We start from the raw sequence: 26850 nt of genomic DNA, 5'->3' as shown, positions 1-26850 counted from the left end.
ACGACCACAGATGGAGTACAGTCTAGGGGGCCACAGCCTACAAACCTCACTCAAGGAAAAGGATCTTGGTGTGTGTGTATAACACCGGGCACATCTCATGCGCACATCAACCAAATAACTGCTGCAGCATATGGGCGTCTGGCAAACCGAAGAAAAGCATTCCGACATCTAAATAAGGACTCATTCAGGACCCTGTACAATGTGTACGTTAGGCCCATATCGGAATATGCAGCGCCAATTTGGAACTCGCACCTAACAAAGTACGTAAAGAAACTAGAGAAAGTGCAAAGGTTTGCAACAAAACTAGTCCCGGAGCTAAGGGGTATGTCCTATGAGGAGAGGTTAAGGGAAATTGACCTGATGACACTGGAAGACAGGAGAGAGAGGGGGATATGATAATGACATATAAAATACTGAAAGGTGGACAGAAACGGGATGTTCCAGAGATGGGACACGGCAACAAGGGGTCACAATTGGAAGTTGAAGACTCAGATGAACCACAGGGATGTTAGGAAGTATTTCTTCAGTCACAGAGTTGTCAGGAAGTGGAATAGCCTGGGTAGTGATGTAGTGGAGGCAGGATCCATACATAGCTTTAATTAAGAAGAGGTATGATAAAAGCTCACGGAGCGGGAAAAGCGACTGAGTAGCAGTCAGTTGAAGAGGCGGGGCCAGGAGATATGACGACCCCCACAATCACAACTAGGCGAGTACAATTAGGCGAGTGCACGCGCGCACACACAGGTTGTTCCAGAGAGGGGACACAGAAACAAGGGGTCACAACTGGAAGCTGAAGACTCAGACGAGTCATAGGGATATTAGGAAGTATTTCTTCAGTCAGAGTCGTCAAGAAGTGGAATAGCCTAGCAAGTGATGTAGTGGAGGCAGGAACCATACATAGCTTTAAGACGAGGTATGACAAAGCTCTGGAAGCAAGAGAGAGAGAGAGAGAGGACCTAGTAGCGAACAGTGAAGAGGCGGGGCCAGGAGCTGTGTCTCGACCCCTGCAATCACAATTAGGTGAGTACACGTATACACACACACACAGCCTCTTCTCACTTAGCGACATACTTATTTACCAACCTCTCGAACTTATGACCAGTTCTCCAACCAATATACAAACCTAAGTAATATATACAGTGGACCCCCGCATAACGATTACCTCCGAATGCGACCAATTATGTAAGTGTATTTATGTAAGTGCATTTGTACGTGTATGTTTGGGGGTCTGAAATGAACTAATCTACTTCACAATATTTCTTATGGGAACAAATTCGGTCAGTACTGGCACCAGAACATACTTCTGGAGTGAAAAAATATCGTTAACCAGGGGTCCACTGTATTAAGAGATGATTTCCCCTATTCTCTATTACAGTATACAGTACACTACTGTATAAACATCACAAACCCACTACCAGTATAGCATGCTCCTCACTTAACGACCAATTTGCATACCGACCTACTCTTTGGAAAGGAACCCCGTTGTTAAGTGAGGAGAGGATTACTCTATACAATACTTATAGTTTTGTCAAAAAACATCCCCCCCTACCCTGTTTTACACAAAAATTTAACTTTCAGTGTCAAAAAAGTACTATAAATGTTATGCACCATAACCCTACCTTTTCTCCCTTCTTGTATGCACCTGGGCATGGAGTCTGCTAAAGATAAAAAATAAGCAATACTTATAGAAACCCACATCTTCATCAGCTCCTCTTTCAGCTTTGGCATGGATAAAGTGTCTTCCTTCTTTAGGCTGCTCTTTATCTTGTACAATACATTAACTACTGGGTGTATGTCTGGGCTATTACCAGGCCAGTCAAGCACAATAACATTGTTTCACTGGACTGCTGTTTAACTATTTTGGATGTTAGCCATTGCTAACAGTGGTTTTACAGCTGCAAGCTGCAAGAGCAAGTGGTCTTTCTGCACACTGGCACATGGTCCTGTCCAACACATCTTTAAACAAATTTGGGTGGGATTTCTTTACTTCAGACGACAAAATTGCAGGGTTCTGGGTCTCTTCTCTCCACTGAGGTCTTCCTAGGTCAACAGGGATCAGTTTAGCAGCAGGAACCATAGTGGGAGGCAAGTCACATGAACTCCAGGGAACCTTAACAGCCAACTCAAATTGAGCATTTGCCATGCTATTTTCTTTGTGGAGATGTTCTCTTCCCTTAATGCTCTCCTCAGAAAGGTAGCTCTCGGGCATATTCACAACAATATAATGAAAAACACCAAATATAAGTGCAAGGGAAACCAAAAATTCATCAATACGTCACAAAAAAGACTGCTCACTGCCACAGTTGCAGGTGTTAAGGATGCTACAGATTGCTGCCACAGGCTCCAGGAAATTACACAACTGCCAGATGCACAAAACGTCAGCAAACCTGAGCAGATGATCTAAACAAGCAAATTATTTTGCCCCTTCTGATCCTTGATAAATCTGGATGCAGGAGAGAAAGGCTTTCTAACCGACACAGCACATTGTGCTCTATATTTTCAAGAGATACTCAGTAATAAACAAGATCTGCATATACTGGTCTTGCTACTACAGTGGACCCCTTGGTTATCAGCTGTTCCGCATATCGGCCAATACGGTTTTTACCCACGTTTTTGGTCGAAATTCTATCCTGGTTATCAGCCGTTATTTCAGAGATCGGCCATGCGGGATGTGTAATAAATCACTCTTGAGCACATTAAATGTCTTCTTTTAGGTTAACATAGACATTTTCATTAATCCATCTATGATATTTTCTTCAAAATTATATAAGAATAAGAAACACATTACATAGTATATAAAACATGCAATGTTTATATGCGCTGTATATTTAATAATAATCACTCTTGAGCACACTGTCGTATTTTAGGTTAATACGTATAGACATTTTCATTAATCCACCTAGTGTTTTCTTCAAAATTATACAAGAAACAAGTTACATAGCATGCAGCACAAACATGCAATGTTTATATGCTATCGAGTGGAGAGTAAACATTACGCTTTCTCTCATTCAGTGTTAAGAGAAAACTGTGAATCTAGAGTCTCACCCAGTAACAGCCCGCTTTAAGTTGGAGCTGTTGAAATATATCTTTAATGGTCTTACACATAAAACACCTTATGAAATTAGCAATTTTACTACATACAATAGACCGCTGATTAACATGTGATTTATTAACACTTCATAAAGGTAGAAAGTTGAAAGTGAACATAGAAAAGAGTAAGGTGATGAGAGTATCAAATGATTTAGATGAAGAAAAATTGGATATCAAATTGGGGAGTAGTATGGAAGAAGTGAATGTTTTCAGATACTTGGGAGTTGACATGTCAGCGGATGGATTTATGAAGGATGAGGTTAATCATAGAATTGATGAAGGAAAAAAGGCGAGTGGTGCATTGAGGTATATGTGGAGGCAAAAAATGTTATCTATGGAGACAAAGAAGGGAATGTATGAAAGTATAGTAGTACCAACACTCTAATATGGGCGAGAAGCTTGGGTTGTAAATGCTGCAGCAAGGAGGCGGTTGGAGGCAGTGGAGATGTCCTGTCTAAGAGAAATGTGTGGTATAAATATTATGCAGAAAATTCGGATTGTGGAAATTAGGAGGTGTGGAGTTAATAAAAGTATTAGTCAGAGGGCTGAAGAGGGTTTGTTGAGGTGGTTTGGTCATTTAGAGAGAATGGATCAAAGTAGAATGACATGGAGAGCGTATAAATCTGTAGGGGAAGGAAGGCAGGGTAGGGGTCGTCCTCGAAAAGGCTGGAGGGAGGGGGTAAAGGAGGTGTTGTGGGCGAGGGGTTTGGACTTCCAGCAAGCGTGCGTGAGCATGTTAGATAGGAGTGAATGGAGACAAATGGTATTTGGGACCTGACGATCTGTTGGAGTTTGAGCAGGGTAATATTTAGTGAAGGGATTCAGGGAAACCGGTTATTTTATATAACTGGACTTGAGTCATGGAAATGGGAAGTACAATGCCTGCACTCTAAAGGAGGTGTTTGGGATATTGGCAGTTTGGAGAGATACATCGTATATTTTTATACGTATATACTTCTAAGCTGTTGTATTCTGGGCACCTCTGCAAAAACAGTGATTATGTGTGAGTGAGGTGAAAGTGTTGAATGATGATGAAAGTATTTTCTTTTTGGGGATTTTCTTTCTCTTTGGGTCACCCTGCCTTGGTGGGAGACGGCAGACTTGTTAAAAAAAAAAAAAAAATTAACAGTTGAAAAATTGCAGTATATTTTCTTTGAGCACACAGTATTTACCACCTAACACTGAGTAAATACAGGAAAATATATAGAATGTCTACTGTATCATTTGATTAATTCAACAGTTCTGTGCAGCAAAAGTGTTTTTCACTTATTGTCCAACTTTTTTCCGGTAACCTATTTACTCTGTCACATCTATAAATATTGTAGTTTTTGTTGCTATCTCACCATCCAAAACACCCCTTGTGTGTTTCTATTTTCTATAGGTGCTCCGAACATAGTATTTGCCTCTGCAAGAGGCCATCTAATATGCATAGCTAACTTTACTATTTGTTTTTTGTTTTTAAACCCTGAATGTTTGTAAATTAGGGAGAAGGATATACCATTTGAGTTGTTTTGGTTTAGTGGAGGCTTCATAAGTATCACTGGTACTGTGCTATTGTGGAATAAGGCTCTTGGTGGACATTTCTGGTCTCCCCAGTGCTGTCAGTAATGTGATAGGTTGTACATTTGGCATACTGTACGAGACATGGGCTTTAAATGTTATAGCAAGGGGGAGACTAGATGTAGTGAAGATGTCATGTTTGTGAGCAAGTGAGGTGTGAATATTATGCAGAGAATTCGGAGCATAAAAATCAGAAAAATGTGTAGGGTTGCTAAAGGGATAAGAGAGATGTGGGGCTGTTGAGGCAATTTGGGCATTTAAAGAGGATGGAGCAGGATTAGGTAACCAAGACGGTGCATAAATCTGGGGTGGAATGATGGTGAGGTAGGGGTCATTCAAGGAAGGGTTGGAAGAAAAGGGCAATGGAGGTTTTAAGTGCTAGGAGATTAAGCATCTAAAAGGTTTCGTAGATGGGAGTGGAGTCAAAGTGGTTTTCACAGCATGGTATGCCGTAAGATTATGAGCACGGTAACATTTATGAAGAGATTCAGGAAAACGGGTCGGCTGGATTTGAATCACAGACGTGAAAAGCAGTGCCTGCACTCTGAAGGAGTGGAAATAATACAATTCGGAGTTAATTGAATTGTAATGTCTATGCAGTTCTAGCAGTGAGTGTATGTTTCCTGGGTCACCCTACTTTGGTGGAAGATGGGTGATTGGTTTATGAAGGAATGTAAATCGAAGAATAGATGAAGGAAAGATAGCATATGAAGAACTTGGAATGTTGTGAAGCCTGGAGAAAAAAATCTACCAATGGATACAAAAAGGAAAATGCATCGGAATGTAGTGGTACCAACCACTTAATCTGCAATGGATGAATGGTGTATGAGTTATCCCAGGAAGGTTTCAATGGAGGGTGTGAATGTTTTCAGAAACGGGCTTGAGCACCCGGCAGGCACATGTGAACATTTAGACAGGAAAGAGTGGAAACAAATAGTATTTATGATCTGACATTCTGAATGAGTGACTCACGAAATCGTAATGACACGATTGCAAACAAACCATACCACGGGTGGAGTTCGAACCCGCGGTCAGAGAGTCTCAAAACTCCAGACCGTCATGTTAGCCACTGGGCCAGCTAGCTTCAATAAGATTCATCCAACTAGGTATATTTCTACACCATAGGAAGGTTAGCATAGGCACCACTGTGACCACAAATGCAAGTTTTTACAGATGAATTTCCCGCTAGCACGGCCTTGACGAACTCTAGCTCAAGTCCCCTCAAAGCCGTCAACATGACTCACAAAATTGTAATGACACAACTGCAAACGTGTCATTACATTCTGGATGTTTAATATACAGTGCCTACACTCTCGAAGCATAGGTGGGAATGTTAAGTTTTGGTGGATCATTATAACTGTGATGTTTGTGTTCCTGTGTAAAGACAGCTACAGGTATATAATTAGCAATGGTGAATGTGTTTTCATTACATATTTGGATCATCCTGCATTGATGGGAAACCACCATATAAAAGAAATAAGAACAACCTTGTTCATTTACCCATATACAGTGGACCCCCGCATAACGATTACCTCCGAATGCGACCAATTATGTAAGTGTATTTATGTAAGTGCATTTGTACGTGTATGTTTGGGGGTCTGAAATGGACTAATCTATTTCACAATATTTCTTATGGAACAAATTCGGTCAGTACTGGCACCTGAATATACTTATGAAGTGAAAAAATATCGTTAACTGGGGGTCCACTGTACTTCAGATCTGATAACACTAGCACAGCTGAGAACAGAAAGGCATAAAGTAGTAAGCCCTCAATTTAATGGATTTTGGAAATGGGACAAAATCCACTTGGTTAAATGATTACCAAATTATCCATTATGTTACGATTGCAGCAAAATAATCTCTATACACTAGATGCATCATTTCTGGCCATTTGCTTTCCCCTTGTAAGTCCATTAAAATGACTATTTACTGTATTTCCTCAAACACCCAGCAGCATGCCAGTCACAAGAGGATAATTACTTTGCAATACAGGAGGGCCCCGCTTATACAGCAATTAGGTTCCAGGCTACTGCTGTAAAGCGAATCGTATATAAAAGCGTGATAACATGTTTACACCATCAGATATTAAGCAATATAACTAGGACTAAAAAAGGCATATACAATACATATATTACTTACCTTGAAATATTTTCATCCTTAGCTTATAGTGAGTGGTGACTATATTTATTGTAGGAAGTCTGTATAAATGAAGAATGGGTATAAATGAAAACTGCTGTACTAACAAAATGGCATTAAGTGAAGCACTGTAAAGCTGGGCCTGCCTGTAACCTGAAATTGGCCTCGAGTACATGTTCTACAAAAGTTACACCTCACTGTCACAATAAGATTTCTGCGTGTAAAAAAAAAAAAAAAAAAAAAAAAAAAAAAAAAAAAAAAAAAAAAAAAAGCAGAAGTCAATAACTTGTACTCCTTGTAGAAATTTGTCTGGTTAAACTCTAAAAAATTATTTAGTACTATATTATGGCTCTTTAAAATTTTAAAGATAAACCAAACAGGAAAATTTAAGAAACATATTTCAAGTTACCAAATTTTTTTCACAAAATATTGTACAGTGCTATGTTGATGGTACACATTTTCATTCTTTTCTTTTATCACCAAAAATAATACCCTGTACTGCTGACAAATATTCAACCAAGAAAAAAATACCTCAAAATACAAAATTAAACAGAAGATATAAAAATTTCTATTCCTCTGAGAATAACTGTACTTAAGAATGAAGTTACTATTACAAAGAGATTTCTATTAAATTTACACACAGCAAGTCAATTTCATTAATAACTTTCAAAACAGTCATGCTTAAAAAAAAAATGTGAATATGGCAGAAAAAATGCTTGAATTATACACTGAAGAAATAGAATAAACTTGTGATACAGATATTAGATGACACACAAAATAGGTCAGTAGAAACACAACACACAAAACACAAATGATTAAAGGCCATATGCTCAATTTATAAACTCCAAATTGGGACAGTTTGGTTTCCCTTGTTTCTGTAATTTCATGATAAAATTGGAACAAATTCTTGGAAAATTTCTTTTGTAACTGCACAATAGGATATACAGCTTATTAAGCAAATTAACCCACTTTTTTTTTTTTGTAATTTGTGTTTTTGGTAGTAAATGATTATTTTACTACAGTACTGTATGCTAGAATACAATAATTAAAAGATTACATCAAACAAGGGCTTTCCCACCAGGTTCAAGGAGAAAATTATATTTCTAACCTTGAGACAGGGAGGCTTCTACAAACACTAGGGAAACACATTCTCAACAAACTCATCATACAACCCCCCCCCCCCCAAAATTAGACTCCTGCTCCTAAAAAATTATATTCAGTAGTTGTAGCTACAATTTCTAATAAATTAGAAAATTATTGGACTCCCTGAAATCGAGTGAAGATTCTGTGTTACAAGTATTATTGTAATATTCTCTTGGGAAGGGAAGGGGGGGGGGGACCTGTAGGAGTCACACAGCACTTGAGACAATGGGAGGTAACCTGGTCTGATCCAGGAAAAGGGAAGTTAGGTCCAATTCCTTGAATCAAGAGAACCTCACCAGCTCCAGAGCAAAGTAAGTTTCAAGAAGATGCTAGCAAATACAGTCAATGAGAAAAAAAAATGTTTGAAGAGAAACTGTACGTTATGCATACTGTGAACTCCCGAGAAAAACAAATTAGCCTTGAGGCAGGTCTCTCTAAAGAATCTCCTAGCCTATTCTATTTCCAACATGCCAACAAGTGTCCTTTTACTTTCCCCTTTCATAGCATTAATTGCCTGCTGTTCACCACAAACACTTGTATTTCATATTTAGACACTGATGTACTAACTCATTGGAATAAAAGCAAGAAATATATAATACACTGGTTTCAAATACTGTACAATAAAATTAGTCCTTACTAGATCAATGAAGCACAACAAATGGAAAAATTAAACTTCTTAAAAAATGAAGATGCAATGAGTATACTAAGAAATAAATAAGAAATGTCTACACAATACCTCAATCCAACTGATATCAAAATTTAGTAGTTTAACAGAGCTGAGCTCCCCCTTCAGGGTCTCTTGAAAGATATCCCTCCTAATAATTTTTTAACCGATACAAAATTATAGCAAGGTTGAATTCCAGGTTCCGAGTCTCTCAAGGGTCTTCAATTACAATTTCTGGTCCATCATAATGGTTAATCCAATTTATCAAAAATTTAAGTACTGATTGATAGAGATGAGGTGCAGCTCTTGGGATTTCTTTCAGTTTTGAGCTAAAGCTATACTGATATACCAACCTCAATTATCACCTGTGTTTCAGAGAGTTGACCTCCAGATTCCCTCCCCTTTGAGTGTAGTAAAGTTACAGTTGCTATGCCTCTTAATGGTGTTAAGAAGCACCTTAGCCTCTTGAGGGTGTGTGTTTTGTGTTATTTACAAAGCACTACAACTTTTGTTATTCAACATTTTCAATGCATAATGTTAACAACAATCAAACTTACACCATCATTATCAACATCCCACGATTTATGCAGTTGGATGCTGGGTTCTTTAGTCAGGTAAGTGTCCTGCGGGGCGAGTGGCACCCTCCCAGAGAAGCCCCTAATCTTTGGCACAAGCCAATCAAACCCCACCACCATGTTAAGGTGAGCAAGCATTAGAGGGCTTGTAGGTGTTGACCTACTGCTCAAGGAATGCTAGGGGATAAAGGTTAACAGATATGGGGTATACCGTATACCCTTATCTGTTGCAGTGACAGATATGCCTAATTTATAATATAAGATAAACCAGAAGGTATAAGAAGTATATGAACATGTATGGTTATAATGCCAGAAACCAATATCATACTAAAAATCAAAATGAAAATTTACGTGAATTTCTTCAGAAGACCTGTGTAAGTTAATCAAGTGGATTGATTTGATAAATGATGGACTTCAACATGGATAAGTGTTATGCAATGGAATGTGTCTTAACACTATACCTCCACTTGCCTCAACCATACTCCTTGCTTCCACCCATTCTATGCTGTACATACAGCAACTTCTACCCACACAACTCCCATGGCTTGACCCACACCATCCCACCTCCACCCATATATTTTTTCCCCCACAGCCACATCATTACACCTACACCATATCCCAACTACTTCAAGACCACACTTTATCCAGCCCTACACAGTTTCCCCATAACCCCACATTCACACCTTGCACAATCTTTAACCCAAAAAGCTATCTACACAACTAATCATTTAGTCACCCACCACCCCCATAACTGCCTACACCACCAACTGAATCCTCACCCACCCAGTCACCCATCATCCACACCACCACCCACACCAGACCACTGACAGCCACACCTCTTACTCATACTACTCCCCTAGTTTTAAGCCCACACCTTACCCATGCTTTCATGGCCCACACACCTAGTCATGTAGCCACCCATTGCCCTCATTTGCTGAGCACAGTGCCAACCACACTCACCCATTGCTCACACTACCCCCCACACTGGGCCACTGACTGGCACAACCACACCTTTCACCCACACTACTCCCCCACAGCTTCAAGGTGGTGTGTGTGTGTGTGTGTGTGTGTGTGTGTGTGTGTGTGTGTGTGTGTGTGTGTGTGTGTGTGTGTGTGTGTGTGTGTGTGTGTGTGTGTGTGTGTGTGTGTGGTGTGTGGTGTGTGGTGTGTGGTGTGTGGTGTGTGGTGTGTGGTGTGTGGTGTGTGTGTGTGTGTGTGTGTGGTGTGTGTGTGTGGTGTGTGTGTGTGGTGTGTGTGTGTGGTGTGTGTGTGTGGTGTGTGTGTGTGGTGTGTGTGTGTGGTGTGTGTGTGTGGTGTGTGTGTGTGTGTGTGTGTGTGTGTGTGTGTGTGTGTGTGTGTGTGTGTGTGTGTGTGTGTGTGTGTGTGTGGTGTGTGTGTGGTGTGTGTGTGGTGTGTGTGTGGTGTGTGTGTGGTGTGTGTGTGGTGTGTGTGTGGTGTGTGTGTGGTGTGTGTGTGGTGTGTGTGTGGTGTGTGTGTGGTGTGTGTGTGGTGTGTGTGTGGTGTGTGGTGTGTGGTGTGTGGTGTGTGGTGTGTGGTGTGTGTGGTGTGTGTGGTGTGTGTGGTGTGTGTTGTGTGTGGTGTGTGTGGTGTGTGTGGTGTGTGTGGTGTGTGGTGTGTGTGTGGTGTGTGTGTGGTGTGTGTGTGGTGTGTGTGTGGTGTGTGTGTGGTGTGTGTGTGGTGTGTGTGTGGTGTGTGGTGTGTGTGTGGTGTGTGTGTGGTGTGTGGTGTGTGTGTGGTGTGTGTGTGGTGTGTGTGTGGTGTGTGTGTGGTGTGTGTGTGGTGTGTGTGTGGTGTGTGTGTGGTGTGTGTGTGGTGTGTGTGTGGTGTGTGTGTGGTGTGTGTGGTGTGTGTGTGGTGTGTGTGTGGTGTGTGTGTGGTGTGTGTGTGGTGTGTGTGTGGTGTGTGTGGTGTGTGTGTGGTGTGTGTGTGGTGTGTGTGTGGTGTGTGTGTGGTGTGTGTGTGGTGTGTGTGTGGTGTGTGTGTGGTGTGTGTGTGGTGTGTGTGTGGTGTGTGTGTGGTGGTGTGTGGTGTGGTGTGTGGTGTGGTGTGTGGTGTGGTGTGTGGTGTGGTGTGTGTGTGTGTGTGTGTGTGTGTGTGTGTGTGTGGTGTGTGTGTGGTGTGTGTGTGGTGTGTGTGTGGTGTGTGTGTGGTGTGTGTGTGGTGTGTGTGTGTGTGTGTGTGTGTGTGTGTGTGTGTGTGTGTGTGTGTGTGTGTGTGTGTGTGTGTGTGTGTGTGTGTGTGTGTGTAAAATTGGTTAAATTACCAACTTTTGTGCACTTTACAGGGCAGCTGTAACAGGCGAGTGGGCATTTTTTGTGCTCAATAGAAATATCTAGTTAAATAGCTAAGAATTTAGTCTAATAGAGCACTGGAATTGGCTTAAAATAGGACTCAAAGTGGGTGAAATTGCAGATGCATAAATTGCACTCAGAATGCTTTGTGTCTAAACAGTTCCATAAGCCTTCCATAAAATTTCATACTTTTGGTGTAATTACCCTCAGAAAAAATTCTCTACCATATCAGAAGAAATTAAAAAAAAAAAAAGTGGACACCGAGAGCAACATTAATTTTGGGGTCAGGACACTGAAAGGGTTGAAATGAGTGACAAAGAACTAATAACAGTAAGAAAATATACTGTAGTTGACCATCTCTTAATAATTATAACTAAGAAAAGTTTTTAATTACAGCATTCACAAAAAAAATATCACCCTTAAGCTTTTACCATATTTGGAAAAACTTGAAAACAAGGGCCTGCTTTCAAAGCATGAAAAAGAACCAGCTATTCACAACCAAGCTCTCTACTGTAGAAATGTAATCATTTATATAACTAACAACAGTTTGACTTATCAATGATTACAGTTCTCCTTTCCTGCTTCCTCATCTTCCCTGATAACTACTCTTCAGTATCATTCCATTTATTTTCTTACTCTTCCAAAGGCAAGCATTCTATTATCAACCCATCATCTCACTTACATAAATGCATATCTTTCATTTATTATTCTAGTGAATAATAAATATATACTGTAGTTGGCATATCAGTGGTATCTGTTACTGTATATGTTATATGTTAACAGTTTCAAATATCACCACCTCAGTAGGCTCATCTTGGCCCAAGTCTATTCCTGCCTACTGTATTTTCTCTCTCTTACTTCACTATAGAGGAATTCCTATCTTCCAGCTTATTTTTATTCATGTGCAAACTTCATCTTTTCAGATTTAAGCATGTAGAAGCATTAACGAATCATATATGTCAAAGTATTCATCTTCAGCTACAGTGAGTAAGGCAGGTCCTGAATAAGTTGTCAATGACACTGGTGTCCCAAACTCAGAAGGCTTTTGTGGTTAGCAGTATTTGACTACCTACTAAATAACCGTCTCTAATATGGAAACATTTTTATTATAAACCGACACACACATTACCATTAGCTACCTTTCAAAATAATAATTTAGTTAAAAAAAAATAATTCCTCTATAAAGTAATATATAGATAATGCTGTACTAAGCCTATTAATCTAAACAATTTAAACTGCAATACTGTTAAAGGTCTTGTAAACATTGAAAAATAGTACTGAATGTAAGTTAAAAGTCTTTACTGTTACCCTAGTCTCTGAAATATTTATGATATTATGTGCAGACCAGAAGAGTGAATGGACAAGGAATATTGTTAGCATGACACAACAGCCAAAGCTGCTGAAAAATAAAGATGAGCATAACTAAATCAAACCTATGGTAACAATTACATGTTACTTATATCCCAACATATGAGGTTGTATGTTGGTTGGCCTTAAGTCACCCATGAGAGAACTGCAGCGGAGAGTTAATCAGCTCTTTTCCATTACCTCATCACGTTTTTACTAATACTATTTATTCAGTCTTATTTACCTTATCTGTTTTCATTATTGTATGCATGTGGTAATAATTGCTTTAAAAAAAACATTTCCTCAGTGAAAGCAGAAGGTAACTGCTTCACTTGTGAGATAGCCAAAGCAGCCTTTAGAATTCTTCAGCAAATGTTGCAGGTAGTCTCGAATTAATACAGTACTTGAAATCGGAGATCCTACAAAAAGGTGCCACTTAAAGAAAATCCTGAAGAAAAAGTGTTAGATACACAGATTAATATCACTAAATGGGACCCCTTACCTTCAGGAAGATCCTTCTTAAGGGACTCAAGAGTGTGCATTTCCCCTGAGCCTTTTCTCTTGATTGTCACCTTGCTACTACTTGGTCCATCTGCCTGATGCTGACCAACACCTGTCGTTTTTTGTCGCACACGACCCAATGACAACTTTTCTCCATGAGTCAAATCTCCATTTAGTAAATTTGATAGATTGTTCGCACGTAATCTACTCATTAGGCTATCACTTTTCTTTTCAATATCACTTTTAAAATCTGATTTTCTTATTATTTCACTCCCTCTTTTTTCAAGTTCTACTTTAAACAGTTCTCCAGCAGTTTGTGTAGTAGTAGAACCAGGCATTGATGATAATGTTGATCCAAGACAAGAAGGTATCACCGAGGATTGGCTGGAGGATGAGGAGGGATTTATGTGTGGCTGCTGCGTATGTAAAGCTGCCACTTTGGTGATGCTAGGGGGCAATGTCTCTAAAATTTTGTGACTAGCAATTTCACCTACACTATTCAAGTCTCCAACTTTTCTGATGGGCGTTTTAGTTTTCAGTCTTGCTCGCAACTTTTCAGGTTTTGAAATTTTAGAACTTTCTGATTTCATCACAGACAAACGACCATCTTCTAAAGTTCTTGGAGCTTTTAACCTGCCCTCCAAGCCTTCCTTGAATTTCATTTTCAAAGAAGCTTCCTCCTCCTCCACATCAACCTTAAGTTTTTTACCATCAACAGTTTTCAGCACAGAATTACTCTCTACCCCCCCTCCTCTGTCTTTACTACTTTTGAACTTAAACCCTCTTTTTCCACTGTCACTGTCAGATTCACTACTTCGCGATTTGTTTCTGTAACTCCTCCTCTTATTTTTATCCTCTTTACAGCCATCTTTCTCTTGACTTCTTTGACCATCTCCATCCCCAAGAGGATTAACAATAACTGCTTGTCTAGATTTTAAGTTAATATGCAATTTTGGTATTCTTGGCTCGCTTACCGACTGTGAACCTAAACTTGAGTTAGAAATTTCCTTACGGTCACCTTTTTTCACTCTTGGAACAAAAGTAGCTTGTGCCACTGCTTCTCTCCCAATTGTAAGTTTTAATCTGATAGATTCCCCCGTACTAGCAGAACTAACTACACTGTTCTCCCTTGATGATCCTGGACTGGTATCTCTATCGTGAGATTTTGATCGATCCTGACTTATCACGGTCTTTCTCGATTCAACACTGAGCACCGACATTCTAGAAGTTTCAGAATCTGACTGATCAGTTTCTTTCTTTGAAGTTGCACTTATGTTAGATTCTTCATCAGATACAAGAGAATTTGAATGAATTTCTTCAGTCACTGTTGGTCTAACCTCTGAGTCAGAGTCTGAGCTTTCACTTGGCCTTGGTTCCAACAGCCCAGTATTAGGGTTGATCAGGTACTGACTCTCCTTGGCACCAGGCACAGGTTGAGGCGGTGAAGGAGGGACTGCACGCGATTCGCCCAAAACACTCGAGTGACCAGAGGTTAGTAAAGGCATCCTAGGATGAATATTTTGGCTGTTCCCTATAGTCATGCAACGCTGTTCTGTATTGTAAGGCGCTCTTGGTCCTGGTGGTGGTGGTTGTCCCGTGGCCTGCGGATGTTGCTGCAAGCCACTACTAACACTGCTAGGTAGTCTGGGATGAGGTGAGACAGTACTAGTGATAACTGACCCACCAGAATAGACCTGCTGGTGAGTATGAACTCCACTAAACCCTGTGCTGAACTGTGTAGACAAGGTTGATCCAGTCAAACTTGAAGCAGTTACAGTAGCACTGTAAGTTGCAGAGCTGGTGGGAGGCGGTGAAAGTGCCGGCACTGCAGGTAGAGGTAGGTTGGTGAGGGGCGTGTGGGGTAAGGAGTCAGATGAGGGCGTTGAAGTTGTAGAACGAGATGAAGGAGATGTAGGAGCAGGTGAGCCATGTGGTGATCCACCAATAACCACCTTGGCCTTGCTAACACCAACTCCCGGCTGGTGATCAGGTTGCCGTAACAAATCTACCAAAAGAGGACTGTTCTTTAGCACACTCCCTCCTGTCCTTTGGCTACCTTTCACTACCTGTGTGTGTACTCTATTATTCACTGTCTGAGTCACTGACACTGGGAAAACCCCACTAATTGGTTGATTTGAACTGGCTTGCACAACAGAAGGCATCACTTGAGTCCCCGGTTGTGCTATGCTGCTGCCAACACTAACCTGGCCTGGCACATACTGAGTTCCATTTATTTGTGGTACAGATGGTCTCTGCACAGGAACCCCAGGAGCACGCAGATGGGATGGCTCAAGGCTAGGATAGGGTGGAGGAGGATTATACACTGGGCGTGGAGCAGCACTAGTCACAGTGAGGCCCATTGGTCCTGCCACAGTCGATGACTGATGCTGCAATTCCCGACCCTGCATGGTTTGTGCAGCACGGTTCATACTGGCATATGGAAAAGGTGGTCTTATCTGGGCCATGGGGCGTGGAGTCATAGGAATACTATCCCCAGGGGGAGCCACCACATTTGGGCTACGAAATGCTGGATTTGCTGCAATGTCCACAGCTTGTGCAGCACCAGGCATGAGTCCAGCCCCTCCCAATGCTGTTGTAACTGATCTTGCAACACTGGATGGTCCCGCACCATCACTGGTTCCTCCATCTGTCCGCAGTACAATTTCTGTTGACTCGTTATTGGGACCAGCCACCTTTAGTGAAATCACCTAAGAAGAGACAAGATATCAATTAATATTTTTTATTATTAATTATATTAGAACACTTAATACTAATTAATGTTTCTAAATATAGCACTTTTTTTTTTATATCTACACAAGTCAAGTGGTTATCCTATAATATTAAAATGTTTGCAGACACTAATCCAAAATTATGCAAGATCAAATATTATGATTGTGAATCCTTGCACAAAGATTTAGATAAGCAAACCATGTGAAATGATATTGTTTGATGGTATTTAATATTGTCGTGTAATAGAAACATGCAATTAGAAATACACTTCAGGTTGAATGCAGACCATATGAAAATATCTTAAGACCATCTGAGAAAGGAGATCATGAGGTGATTGTAAATCACAGCTTGTCACAGAAGGACCACATAAATGCATAGCAAAAAATCCAATAAAAATTTGGCAAACTTGAAAATTTTTAAATACAGGAGGGCCCCACTTATACAACAAGTTAGGTTCTGGGCCACCACTGTAAAGTGAAAATCACTGTAGATGAATTATAGCCTTTTTTCACTTTCAAATGCATGCAAGTCTGATAACATGTTTACACCATTGTATATTGAGCGAGTATAAGAGCTATGCCTAAAAAATGCATACACAGTACACACATTACCCACCTTAAAATATTTTCATCTTAAACTTAAAGCCAGCGATGAATATATTTATTGTAGGAAGTCTGAATAAATGAAGAATGGGTATAAATGAAAACTGGTGCATTAGCGAAATGACGTAAAGTGAAGCACTGTAAAGCAGGACCCTCTTGTATATAGACTGAGAAAATCTAAAACTGTTTGTAATATATATTAAAAATAATGTAAATGATGTAGAGAGATTAGTAAGAGAGAAAAAGTTAGCATATGAGAGGTTTTTACAAAGTAGAAGTGATGCAAGGAGGGAGGAGTATATGGAGAGAAAAAGAGAGGTTAAGAGAGGGGTTAAGCAATGTAAAAAGAGAGCAAGTGAGAGAGTGGGTGAGATGTTATCAACAAATTTTGTTGAAAATAAGAAAAAGTTTTCGAGTGAGATTAATAAGTTGAGGAAGCCTAGGGAATAAATGCATTTGATAGTTAACCCTTTGACTGTCACAACCCCAAATCCTGAAGCATCTCCTGGTGTCAAAAAAAAAAAAAAAAAAAAAAAAATGAAATGATAGAGAATCTTTTCCAGATGGTAATAACACCAAAAGAACGAAATTTGATTAAAAACTTACGGAATTATGCTCCCAAGAAGTTAGCTATCTCAGCGATATATACGCATTGGCGATTTTACCGACTGAGCCCTATTTTCGGCCAATTCCATTGTTCCAGCCGACCAAACTCAAAGCTATTGATTTAAAACTCCATTTTTTCTATCAAGTGAGTACAAGAAACTGCCCACTTACCGATGTCAACTACCCAATAAAAATGTCAGAAACAGGCAATTTGGCCAATTTCACACAAATTAAAAAAGATGCCAATTTCAAAATAGAGTCCAGAATAAACAATGCAGACATTCTTGGCACTAAAATAACATATCCTCTGTTCATTAGTCACGTCTCCAGGCCCCTCTTATATTACTCTTGCTTTCTATTTAGATTTTTTATTCACACAAAAAATAGAAGATTTACTGTTATGCAGATTACTGCATTATTGTAAAAATGGTATAAATAATATCAGTGTACTAGTGAAAGAATATTAGTCTCCCCAGTTGACATGCATTGGATGTGTGGTGTGATTTGCTTACTCTTGAACATTGGTAAAAATCAAACATTTCTGCTAATTTGAGCTCAATTTCAAGGTCGTTTTCATCATGAAACTAATCAAAATCATCTCTATTTCTGTAATATGTTTCCCATTTAGGTAGTAGGTTGGTAGACAGCAACCACCCAGGGAGGTACTACCGTCCTGCCAAGTGAGTGTAAAACGAAGCCTGTGATTGTTTTACATGATGGTAGGATTGCTGATGTCTTTTGTCTGTCTCATAAATATGCAAGATTACAGGCATGTCTTGCTACTTCTACTTACACTTAGGTCACACTACACATACATGTACACATTTATTTATACACACTCATCTGAGTTTTCTTTGATTTTATCTTAATAGTTCTTGGTCTTATTAATTTTCCTTTTATATCCATGGGGAAGTGGAATAAGAATCTTTCCTCCGTAAGCCATGCGTGTTGTAAAAGTCAACTAAAATGCCGGGAACAATGGGCTAGTAACCCCTTTTCCTGTAAAGATTACTAAAAAGAATAAGAAGAAGAAAATTGTCAAAGTGGGAAGTCTGAATGTGCGTGGATGTTGTGCAGATAAGAAAGAGATGATTGTGGATGTTATGAATGAGAAGAAGCTGGATGTCCTGGCTTTAAGTGAAACAAAGCTGAAGGGGGTGGGAGAGTTTCAGTGGAGAGGAATAAATGGGATTAGGTCAGGGGTTTCAAATAGAGTTAGAGCTAAAGAAGGAGTAGCAATAATGTTGAAGGATAAGCTATGGCAGGAAAAGAGGGACTATAAATGTATTAATTCAAGGATTATGTGGAGTAAAATAAAGATTGGATGTGAAAAGTGGGTTATAATAAGCGTGTATGCACCTGGAGAAGAGAGAAGTGTAGAGGAGAGAGAGAGATTTTGGGAAATGTTGAGTGAATGCGTGGGGAGTTTTGAATCAAGTGTGAGAGTAATGGTGGTTGGGGATTTTAATGCTAAAGTGGGTAAAAATGTTATGGAGGGAGTAGTAGGTAAATTTGGGGTGCCAGGGGTAAATGTAAATGGGGAGCCTTTAATTGAGCTATGTGTAGAAAGAAATTTGGTAATAAGTAATACATATTTTATGAAAAAGAGGATAAATAAATATACAAGGTATGATGTAGCACGTAATGAAAGTAGTTTATTAGATTATGTATTGGTGGATAAAAGGTTGATGGGTAGGCTCCAGGATGTACATGTTTATAGAGGGGCAACTGATATATCGGATCATTATTTAGTTGTAGCTACAGTTAGAGTAAGAGGTAGATGGGAAAAGAGGAAGGTGGCAACAACAAGTAAGAGGGAAGTGAAAGTGTATAAACTAAGGGAGGAGGAAGTTCGGGTGAGATATAAGCGACTATTGGCAGAAAGGTGGGCTAGTGCAAAGATGAGTAGTGGGGGGGTTGAAGAGGGTTGGAATAGTTTTAAAAATGCAGTATTAGAATGTGGGGCAGAAGTTTGTGGTTATAGGAGGGTGGGGGCAGGAGGAAAGAGGAGTGATTGGTGGAATGATGAAGTAAAGGGTGTGATAAAAGAGAAAAAGGTAGCTTATGAGAGGTTTTTACAAAGCAGAAGTGTTATAAGAAGAGCAGAGTATATGGAGAGTAAAAGAAAGGTAAAGAGAGTGGTGAGAGAGTGCAAAAGGAGAGCAGATGATAGAGTGGGAGAGGCACTGTCAAGAAATTTTAATGAAAATAAGAAAAAATTTTGGAGTGAGTTAAACAAGTTAAGAAAGCCTAGGGAAAATATGGATTTGTCAGTTAAAAACAGAGTAGGGGAGTTAGTAGATGGGGAGATGGAGGTATTGGGTAGATGGCGAGAATATTTTGAGGAACTTTTAAATGTTAAGGAAGAAACAGAGGCAGTAATTTCATGCACTGGTCAGGGAGGTATACCATCTTTTAGGAGTGAAGAAGAGCAGAATGTAAGTGTGGGGGAGGTACGTGAGGCATTACGTAAAATGAAAGGGGGTAAAGCAGCTGGAACTGATGGGATCATGACAGAAATGTTAAAAGCAGGGGGGGATATAGTGTTGGAGTGGTTGGTACTTTTGTTTAATAAATGTATGAAAGAGGGGAAGGTACCTAGGGATTGGCAGAGAGCATGTATAGTCCCTTTATATAAAGGGAAAGGGGACAAAAGAGACTGTAAAAATTATAGAGGAATAAGCTTACTGAGTATACCAGGAAAAGTGTACGGTAGGGTTATAATTGAAAGAATTAGAGGTAAGACAGAATGTAGGATTGCGGATGAGCAAGGAGGTTTTAGAGTGGGTAGGGGATGTGTAGATCAGGTGTTTACATTGAAGCATATATGTGAACAGTATTTAGATAAAGATAGGGAAGTTTTTATTGCATTTATGGATTTAGAAAAGGCATATGATAGAGTGGATAGAGGAGCAATGTGGCAGATGTTGCAAGTATATGGAATAGGTGGTAAGTTATTAAATGCTGTAAAGAGTTTTTATGAGGATAGTGAGGCTCAGGTTAGGGTGTGTAGAAGAGAGGGAGACTACTTCCCGGTAAAAGTAGGTCTTAGACAGGGATGTGTAATGTCACCATGGTTGTTTAATATATTTATAGATGGGGTTGTAAAGGAAGTAAATGCTAGGGTGTTTGGGAGAGGGGTGGGATTAAATTATGGGGAATCAAATTCAAAATGGGAATTGACACAGTTACTTTTTGCTGATGATACTGTGCTTATGGGAGATTCTAAAGAAAAATTGCAAAGGTTAGTGGATGAGTTTGGGAATGTGTGTAAAGGTAGAAAGTTGAAAGTGAACATAGAAAAGAGTAAGGTGATGAGGGTGTCAAATGATTTAGATAAAGAAAAATTGGATATCAAATTGGGGAGGAGGAGTATGGAAGAAGTGAATGTTTTCAGATACTTGGGAGTTGACGTGTCGGCGGATGGATTTATGAAGGATGAGGTTAATCATAGAATTGATGAGGGAAAAAAGGTGAGTGGTGCGTTGAGGTATATGTGGAGTCAAAAAACGTTATCTATGGAGGCAAAGAAGGGAATGTATGAAAGTATAGTAGTACCAACACTCTTATATGGGTGTGAAGCTTGGGTGGTAAATGCAGCAGCGAGGAGACGGTTGGAGGCAGCGGAGATGTCCTGTTTAAGGGCAATGTGTGGTGTAAATATTATGCAGAAAATTCGGAGTGTGGAAATTAGGAGAAGGTGTGGAGTTAATAAAAGTATTAGTCAGAGGGCAGAAGAGGGGTTGTTGAGGTGGTTTGGTCATTTAGAGAGAATGGATCACAGTAGAATGACATGGAAAGCATATAAATCTATAGGGGAAGGAAGGCGGGGTAGGGGTCGTCCTCGAAAGGGTTGGAGAGAGGGGGTAAAGGAGGTTTTGTGGGTAAGGGGCTTGGACTTCCAGCAAGCGTGCGTGAGCGTGTTAGATAGGAGTGAATGGAGACGAATGGTACTTGGGACCTGACGATCTGTTGGAGTGTGAGCAGGGTAATATTTAGTGAAGGGATTCAGGGAAACCGGTTATTTTCATATAGTCGGACTTGAGTCCTGGAAATGGGAAGTACAATGCCTGCACTTTAAAGGAGGGGTTTGGGATATTGGCAGTTTGGAGGGATATGTTGTGTATCTTTATATGTTTATGCTTCTAGACTGTTGTATTCTGAGCACCTCTGCAAAAACAGTGATAATGTGCGAGTGTGGTGAAAGTGTTGAATGATGATGAAAGTATTTTCTTTTTGGGGATTTTCTTTCTTTTTTGGGTCACCCTGCCTCGGTGGGAGACGGCCGACTTGTTGAAAAAAAAAAAAAAAAAAAAAAAAAAGTTTCCCATTCTATCAAATGAGACCAAGAAAACGAGAATACAACTATAAATACTAAAGGAAAATACGTACACCTCAAAGTTGGCGTTTTAATCCAAAAACACGGTTGGAGTTTTTTTTTCTCTCATTACCTGGAGTTTACCTGGAGAGAGTTCCGGGGGTCAACGCCCCCGTGGCCCGGTCTGTGACCAGGCCTCCTGGTGGATCAGAGCCTGATCAACCAGGCTGTTGCTGCTGGCTGCACGCAAACCAACGTATGAGCCACAACCCGGCTGGTCAGGAACCGACTTTAGGTGCTTGTCCAGTGCCAGCTTGAAGACTGCCAGGGGTCTGTTGGTAATCCCCCTTATGTATGCTGGGAGGCAGTTGAACAGTCTCGGGCCCCTGACACTTATTGTATGGTCTCTTAACGTGCTAGTGACACCCCTGCTTTTCAATGGGGGGATGTTGCATCGTCTGCCAAGTCTTTTGCTTTCGTAGTGAGTGATTTTCGTGTACTAGTCCCTCTAGGATTTTCCAGGTGTATATAATCATGTATCTCTCCCACCTGCATTCCAGGGAATACAGTTTTAGGAACCTCAAGCGCTCCCAGTAATTGAGGTGTTTTATCTCTGTTGTGCGCGCCATGAAGGTTCTCTGTACATTTTCTAGGTCAGCAATTTCACCTGCCTTGAAAGGTGCTGTTAGTGTGCAGCAATATTCCAGCCTAGATAGAACAAGTGACCTGAAGAGTGTCATCATGGGCTTGGCCTCCCTAGTTTTGAAGGTTCTCATTATCCATCCTGTCATTTTTCTAGCAGATGCGATTGATACAATGTTATGGTCCTTGAAGGTGAGATCCTCAGACATGATCACTCCCAGGTCTTTGACGTTGGTGTTTCGCTCTATTTTGTGGCCAGAATTTGTTTTGTACTCTGATGAAGATTTAATTTCCTCGTGTTTACCATATCTGAGTAATTGAAATTTCTCATCGTTGAACTTCATATTGTTTTCTGCAGCCCACTGAAAGATTTGGTTGATGTCCGCCAGGAGCCTTGCAGTGTCTGCAATGGAAGACACTGTCATGCAGATTCGGGTGTCATCTGCAAAGGAAGACAATGTGATGTGGCTGACATCCTTGTCTATGTCGGATATGAGGATGAGGAACAAGATGGGAGCGAGTACTGTGCCTTGTGGAACAGAGCTTTTCACCGTAGCTGCCTCGGACTTTACTCTGTTGACGACTACTCTCTGTGTTCTGTTAGTGAGGAAATTATAGATCCATCGACCGACTTTTCCTGTTATTCCTTTAGCACGCATTTTGTGCGCTATTACACCATGGTCACACTTGTCGAAGGCTTTTGCAAAGTCTGTATATATTACATCTGCATTCTTTTTATCTTCTAGTGCATTTAGGACCTTGTAGTAGTGATCCAATAGTTGAGACAGACAGGAGCGACCTGTTCTAAACCCATGTTGCCCTGGGTTGTGTAACTGATGGGTTTCTAGATGGGTGGTGATCTTGCTTCTTAGGACCCTTTCAAAGATTTTTATGATATGGGATGTTAGTGCTATCGGTCTGTAGTTCTTTGCTGTTGCTTTACTGCCCCCTTTGTGGAGTGGGGCTATGTCTGTTGTTTTTAGTAACTGTGGGACAACCCCCGTGTCCATGCTCCCTCTCCATAGGATGGAAAAGGCTCGTGATAGGGGCTTCTTGCAGTTCTTGATGAACACGGAGTTCCATGAGTCTGGCCCTGGGGCAGAGTGCATGGGCATGTCATTTATCGCCTGTTCGAAGTCATTTGGCATCAGGATAACATCGGATAGGCTTGTGTTAACCATATTTTGTGGCTCTCTCATAAAAAAATTCATTTTGATCTTCGACTCTCAGTCAGGTTAGCGGCTTGCTAAAAACCGAGTCATATTGGGACTTGAGTAGCTCACTCATTTCCTTGCTGTCATCTGTGTAGGACCCATCCTGTTTAAGTAGGGGCCCAATACTGGACGTTGTTCTCGACTTTGATTTGGCATAGGAGAAGAAATACTTTGGGTTTCTTTCGATTTCATTTATGGCTTTTAGTTCTTCCCGCGATTCCTGACTCCTATAAGATTCCTTTAGCTTGAGTTCGATGCTTGCTATTTCTCTGACCAGTGTCTCCCTATGCATTTCAGATATATTGACCTCTTTTAGCTGCTCTGTTATTCTTTTCCGTCGCCTGTAAAGGGAGCGCCTGTCTCTTTCTATTTTACATCTACTCCTCCTTTTTCTTAGAGGAATAAGCCTTGTGCATACATCGATTGCCACCAAGTTAATCTGTTCTAGGCATAAGTTGGGGTCTGTGTTGCTTAGTATATCTTCCCAGCTTATATCGGTTAGGACTTGGTTTACTTGGTCCCACTTTATGTTTTTTGTTATTGAAGTTGAATTTGGTGAATGCTCCCTCGTGACTAGTCTCATTATGTCGGTCTGGGGCTCCACGCATACATGGCTGAACCTCAATTATGTTGTGATCTGAGTATATTGTGTTTGATATGGTGACATTTCTTATCAGATCATCATTGTTAGTGAAGATGAGGTCTAGTGTATTCTCCAGTCTAGTAGGCTCTATTATTTGCTGGTTTAAATTGAATTTTGTGCAGAGATTTAAAAGCTCGTGTGAGTGTGAGTTTTCATCAGAGCTGCCTCCTGGTGTTATTACTGCAACAATATTATTTGCTATATTCCTCCATTTTAGGTGCCTTAAGTTGAAATCCCCCAGGAGCAAGATGTTGGGTGCAGGAGCTGGAAGATTTTCCAGACAGTGGTCAATTTTTAACAGCTGTTCCTGGAATTGCTGGGATGTTGCATCCGGAGGCTTGTTCCTGGAATTGCTGGGATGTTGCATCCGGAGGCTTGTAGACTACCACAATGACTAGGTTTTGGTTCTCGACCTTTACTGCTAAAACTTCCACTACATCATTTGAGGCATTTAGCAGTTCTGTGCAAACAAGTGACTCTGCAATGTACAGGCCAACCCCCCCCCCCCCCTTTTGCCTGTTCACTCTGTCACATCTGTATAGGTTGTAACCTGGGATCCATATTTCGTTGTCCAAGTGATCCTTTATGTGGGTCTCAGTGAAAGCTGCGAACATTGCCATTGCCTCTGCAAGCAGTCCTGCAGCACTGTGTGCTGCAGGACTTTTTTTATACAGTTCACACTGACCATACAGACCCATTCTCTCACATGTGGGCCTACCAGCTTTCTCTTGCTTGATTCAAAGCCGCTAGAATTATCGAGTACACCTACCATCCGACTTACAACTTGCTCGACATACGACCATTTGAGTTACGACCGTGTTTTTTATGCCAAATTTCTGGGAAATAAACAACTGTTTGTGTTGTATACAGTGTTTATCCTAAACCTTACAGTATAAAATACAGTACAAACAGCATAAAAAGTAAAGTAAAAAATGAAATGAAAATACAACAAAATAAGTCATTACAAAAATGTGATGTTGATATTCAGTAGTAAGGTTCGAGTTACGTCCATTTCAGCTTAAGACCGGTTAGTTGGAACCGAACTCGGTCGTAAGTCAGATGGTACTTGTATATACATGTATATGTCCGAAACACTGGCTCGTAAGACGTATATAGTATATACGGCCGAAGCAGTCAAAGGGTTAAAAGTAGGAGAGGAGAGTTATTAAATAGAGAGTTAGAGGTATCCGGAAGAAGGAGGGAATATTTTGAGGAATTGTTAAATGTTGGTGAAGATAAGGAAGCTGTGATTTCATGTACAGTAGGGCCCCACTTATACGGCAGGTTAGGTTCCAGGCTACCGCCATAAAGCGGAAATTGCCGTAAAGTGGAACACCCTTTTTTTCCACTTATAAATGCATACAAATACTAGATAACAAGTTTACACTAACATATATTAAGTTAGCAATAGAACTAGGCATCAAAAAACAATAAAAAAGTACAATACACACATAGTGCACTTATTACTTACCCTAAAATATTTATAGCCTTAATCTAAGGTGAGACAAGTAGTATTTATTTTAAGAAATCAAGTGTGGTATGTATGGTAGTCAGCCGGGCTACTATACCAGGCCGCCCCACCTGCACATAATACTCTATCACATTTAAGCATCCCAGAGCGATAAAATGCATATACAGTTTACTCATTCCTTACCTTAAAATATTTGTAGTCTTAATCTAGGGTGAGATGAGTAGTATTTATTGTAAAAAATCAAGTGTGGTATGTATGGTAGTCAGCTGGGCTAACATACCAGGTCAACCCACCCACACATACTATTCTATAATATTTAAGCATCCCAGAGCGATAAAATGTATATACAGTTCACTCATTACTTACCTTAAAATATTTGTAGTCTTAATGTAGGGTCAGGAGTAAGTAAATGAGATAAAACGAATAAATGAGAGAGAGAAAGAATGAGTGCATGAGAGAGGACAGGTGCAGAGTTATGTAAACAAACCAGGCGAAGGTAAGTTTTGTAAACAACAAAGTGTACACGTCTGGTTTGTGTACAAGTTACATTGTGTACAGGTTGTCTCTACATTGATACGGTAGAATAAATAAAGAAGATCACTCCCATTCTCATGTAACATCATTTTGAGAAGAAATGATGCTATGAGTAAAGGCAATGGAAATAAGTCACTCTGTCTGACATTTTTGGGTTATCCTGGGTTCTCTACACATATGCTGTTATGTATGATAATATATGTAACTGTATTTGTGTATACCTGAATAAACTTACATACGAAAGGAATAATTTTCTACAGTTACCCCCAGTAACACATTTTCTCTTATGTTAGATTTGAGAAAATGTAATTCTTGCCGTCACTTGTACAAGTTATCTAGCTACCACATCTCATATTTATGTTTATTTATTCTATTGTGGGGTGTATTTATCATCTTTATATGTTATGTATTATGTTTACTGTATAATTTTGAAAAAAATATCATGGATGGATTAATGAAAATGTATATTAACGTAATATATGACATTTAATGAGACTCGGTGATTATTATTATTATTTCTAATATGGCGTCACTTGTGCAAGTCGTCTGCTACCACATCTCATATTTATGTTTATTTATTCTACTGTGGGGTGTATTTATCATATTTATATGTTATGCATCGTGTTTATTATATAATTTTGAAAAAATATCGTAGATGGATTAATGAAAACGTGTATATTAATGTAATATACGACATTTACATGAGACTCGGTGATTATCATCATTACTAATGTGACGTCTGGAGACATAAGACACTCTTAC

At 40.0% G+C, this 26850-nt stretch overlaps 1 protein-coding gene across 3 annotated transcripts in view; it reads right to left on the bottom strand.

Annotated features, from left to right (window-relative positions):
* LOC128700070 (streptococcal hemagglutinin-like) overlaps positions 1–26850 on the bottom strand; it is a 156606-nt gene that overhangs the window by 84238 nt on the left and 45518 nt on the right. For all 3 annotated transcript variants that reach the window (XM_070098723.1, XM_070098722.1, XM_053793027.2), the window contains exon 4: positions 13330–16036. In XM_070098723.1, the coding sequence (XP_069954824.1) occupies positions 13330–16036 (2707 nt within the window). The remainder of the gene's footprint in view (positions 1–13329; positions 16037–26850) is intronic.

Source organism: Cherax quadricarinatus, chromosome 64 (assembly GCF_038502225.1).
Source record: "Cherax quadricarinatus isolate ZL_2023a chromosome 64, ASM3850222v1, whole genome shotgun sequence".
Classification (NCBI taxonomy): Eukaryota; Metazoa; Arthropoda; class Malacostraca; order Decapoda; family Parastacidae; genus Cherax; species Cherax quadricarinatus.
The sequence above is the reverse complement of the archived record's forward strand: the minus strand, read 5'-3'. Positions and strand labels throughout refer to the sequence as shown.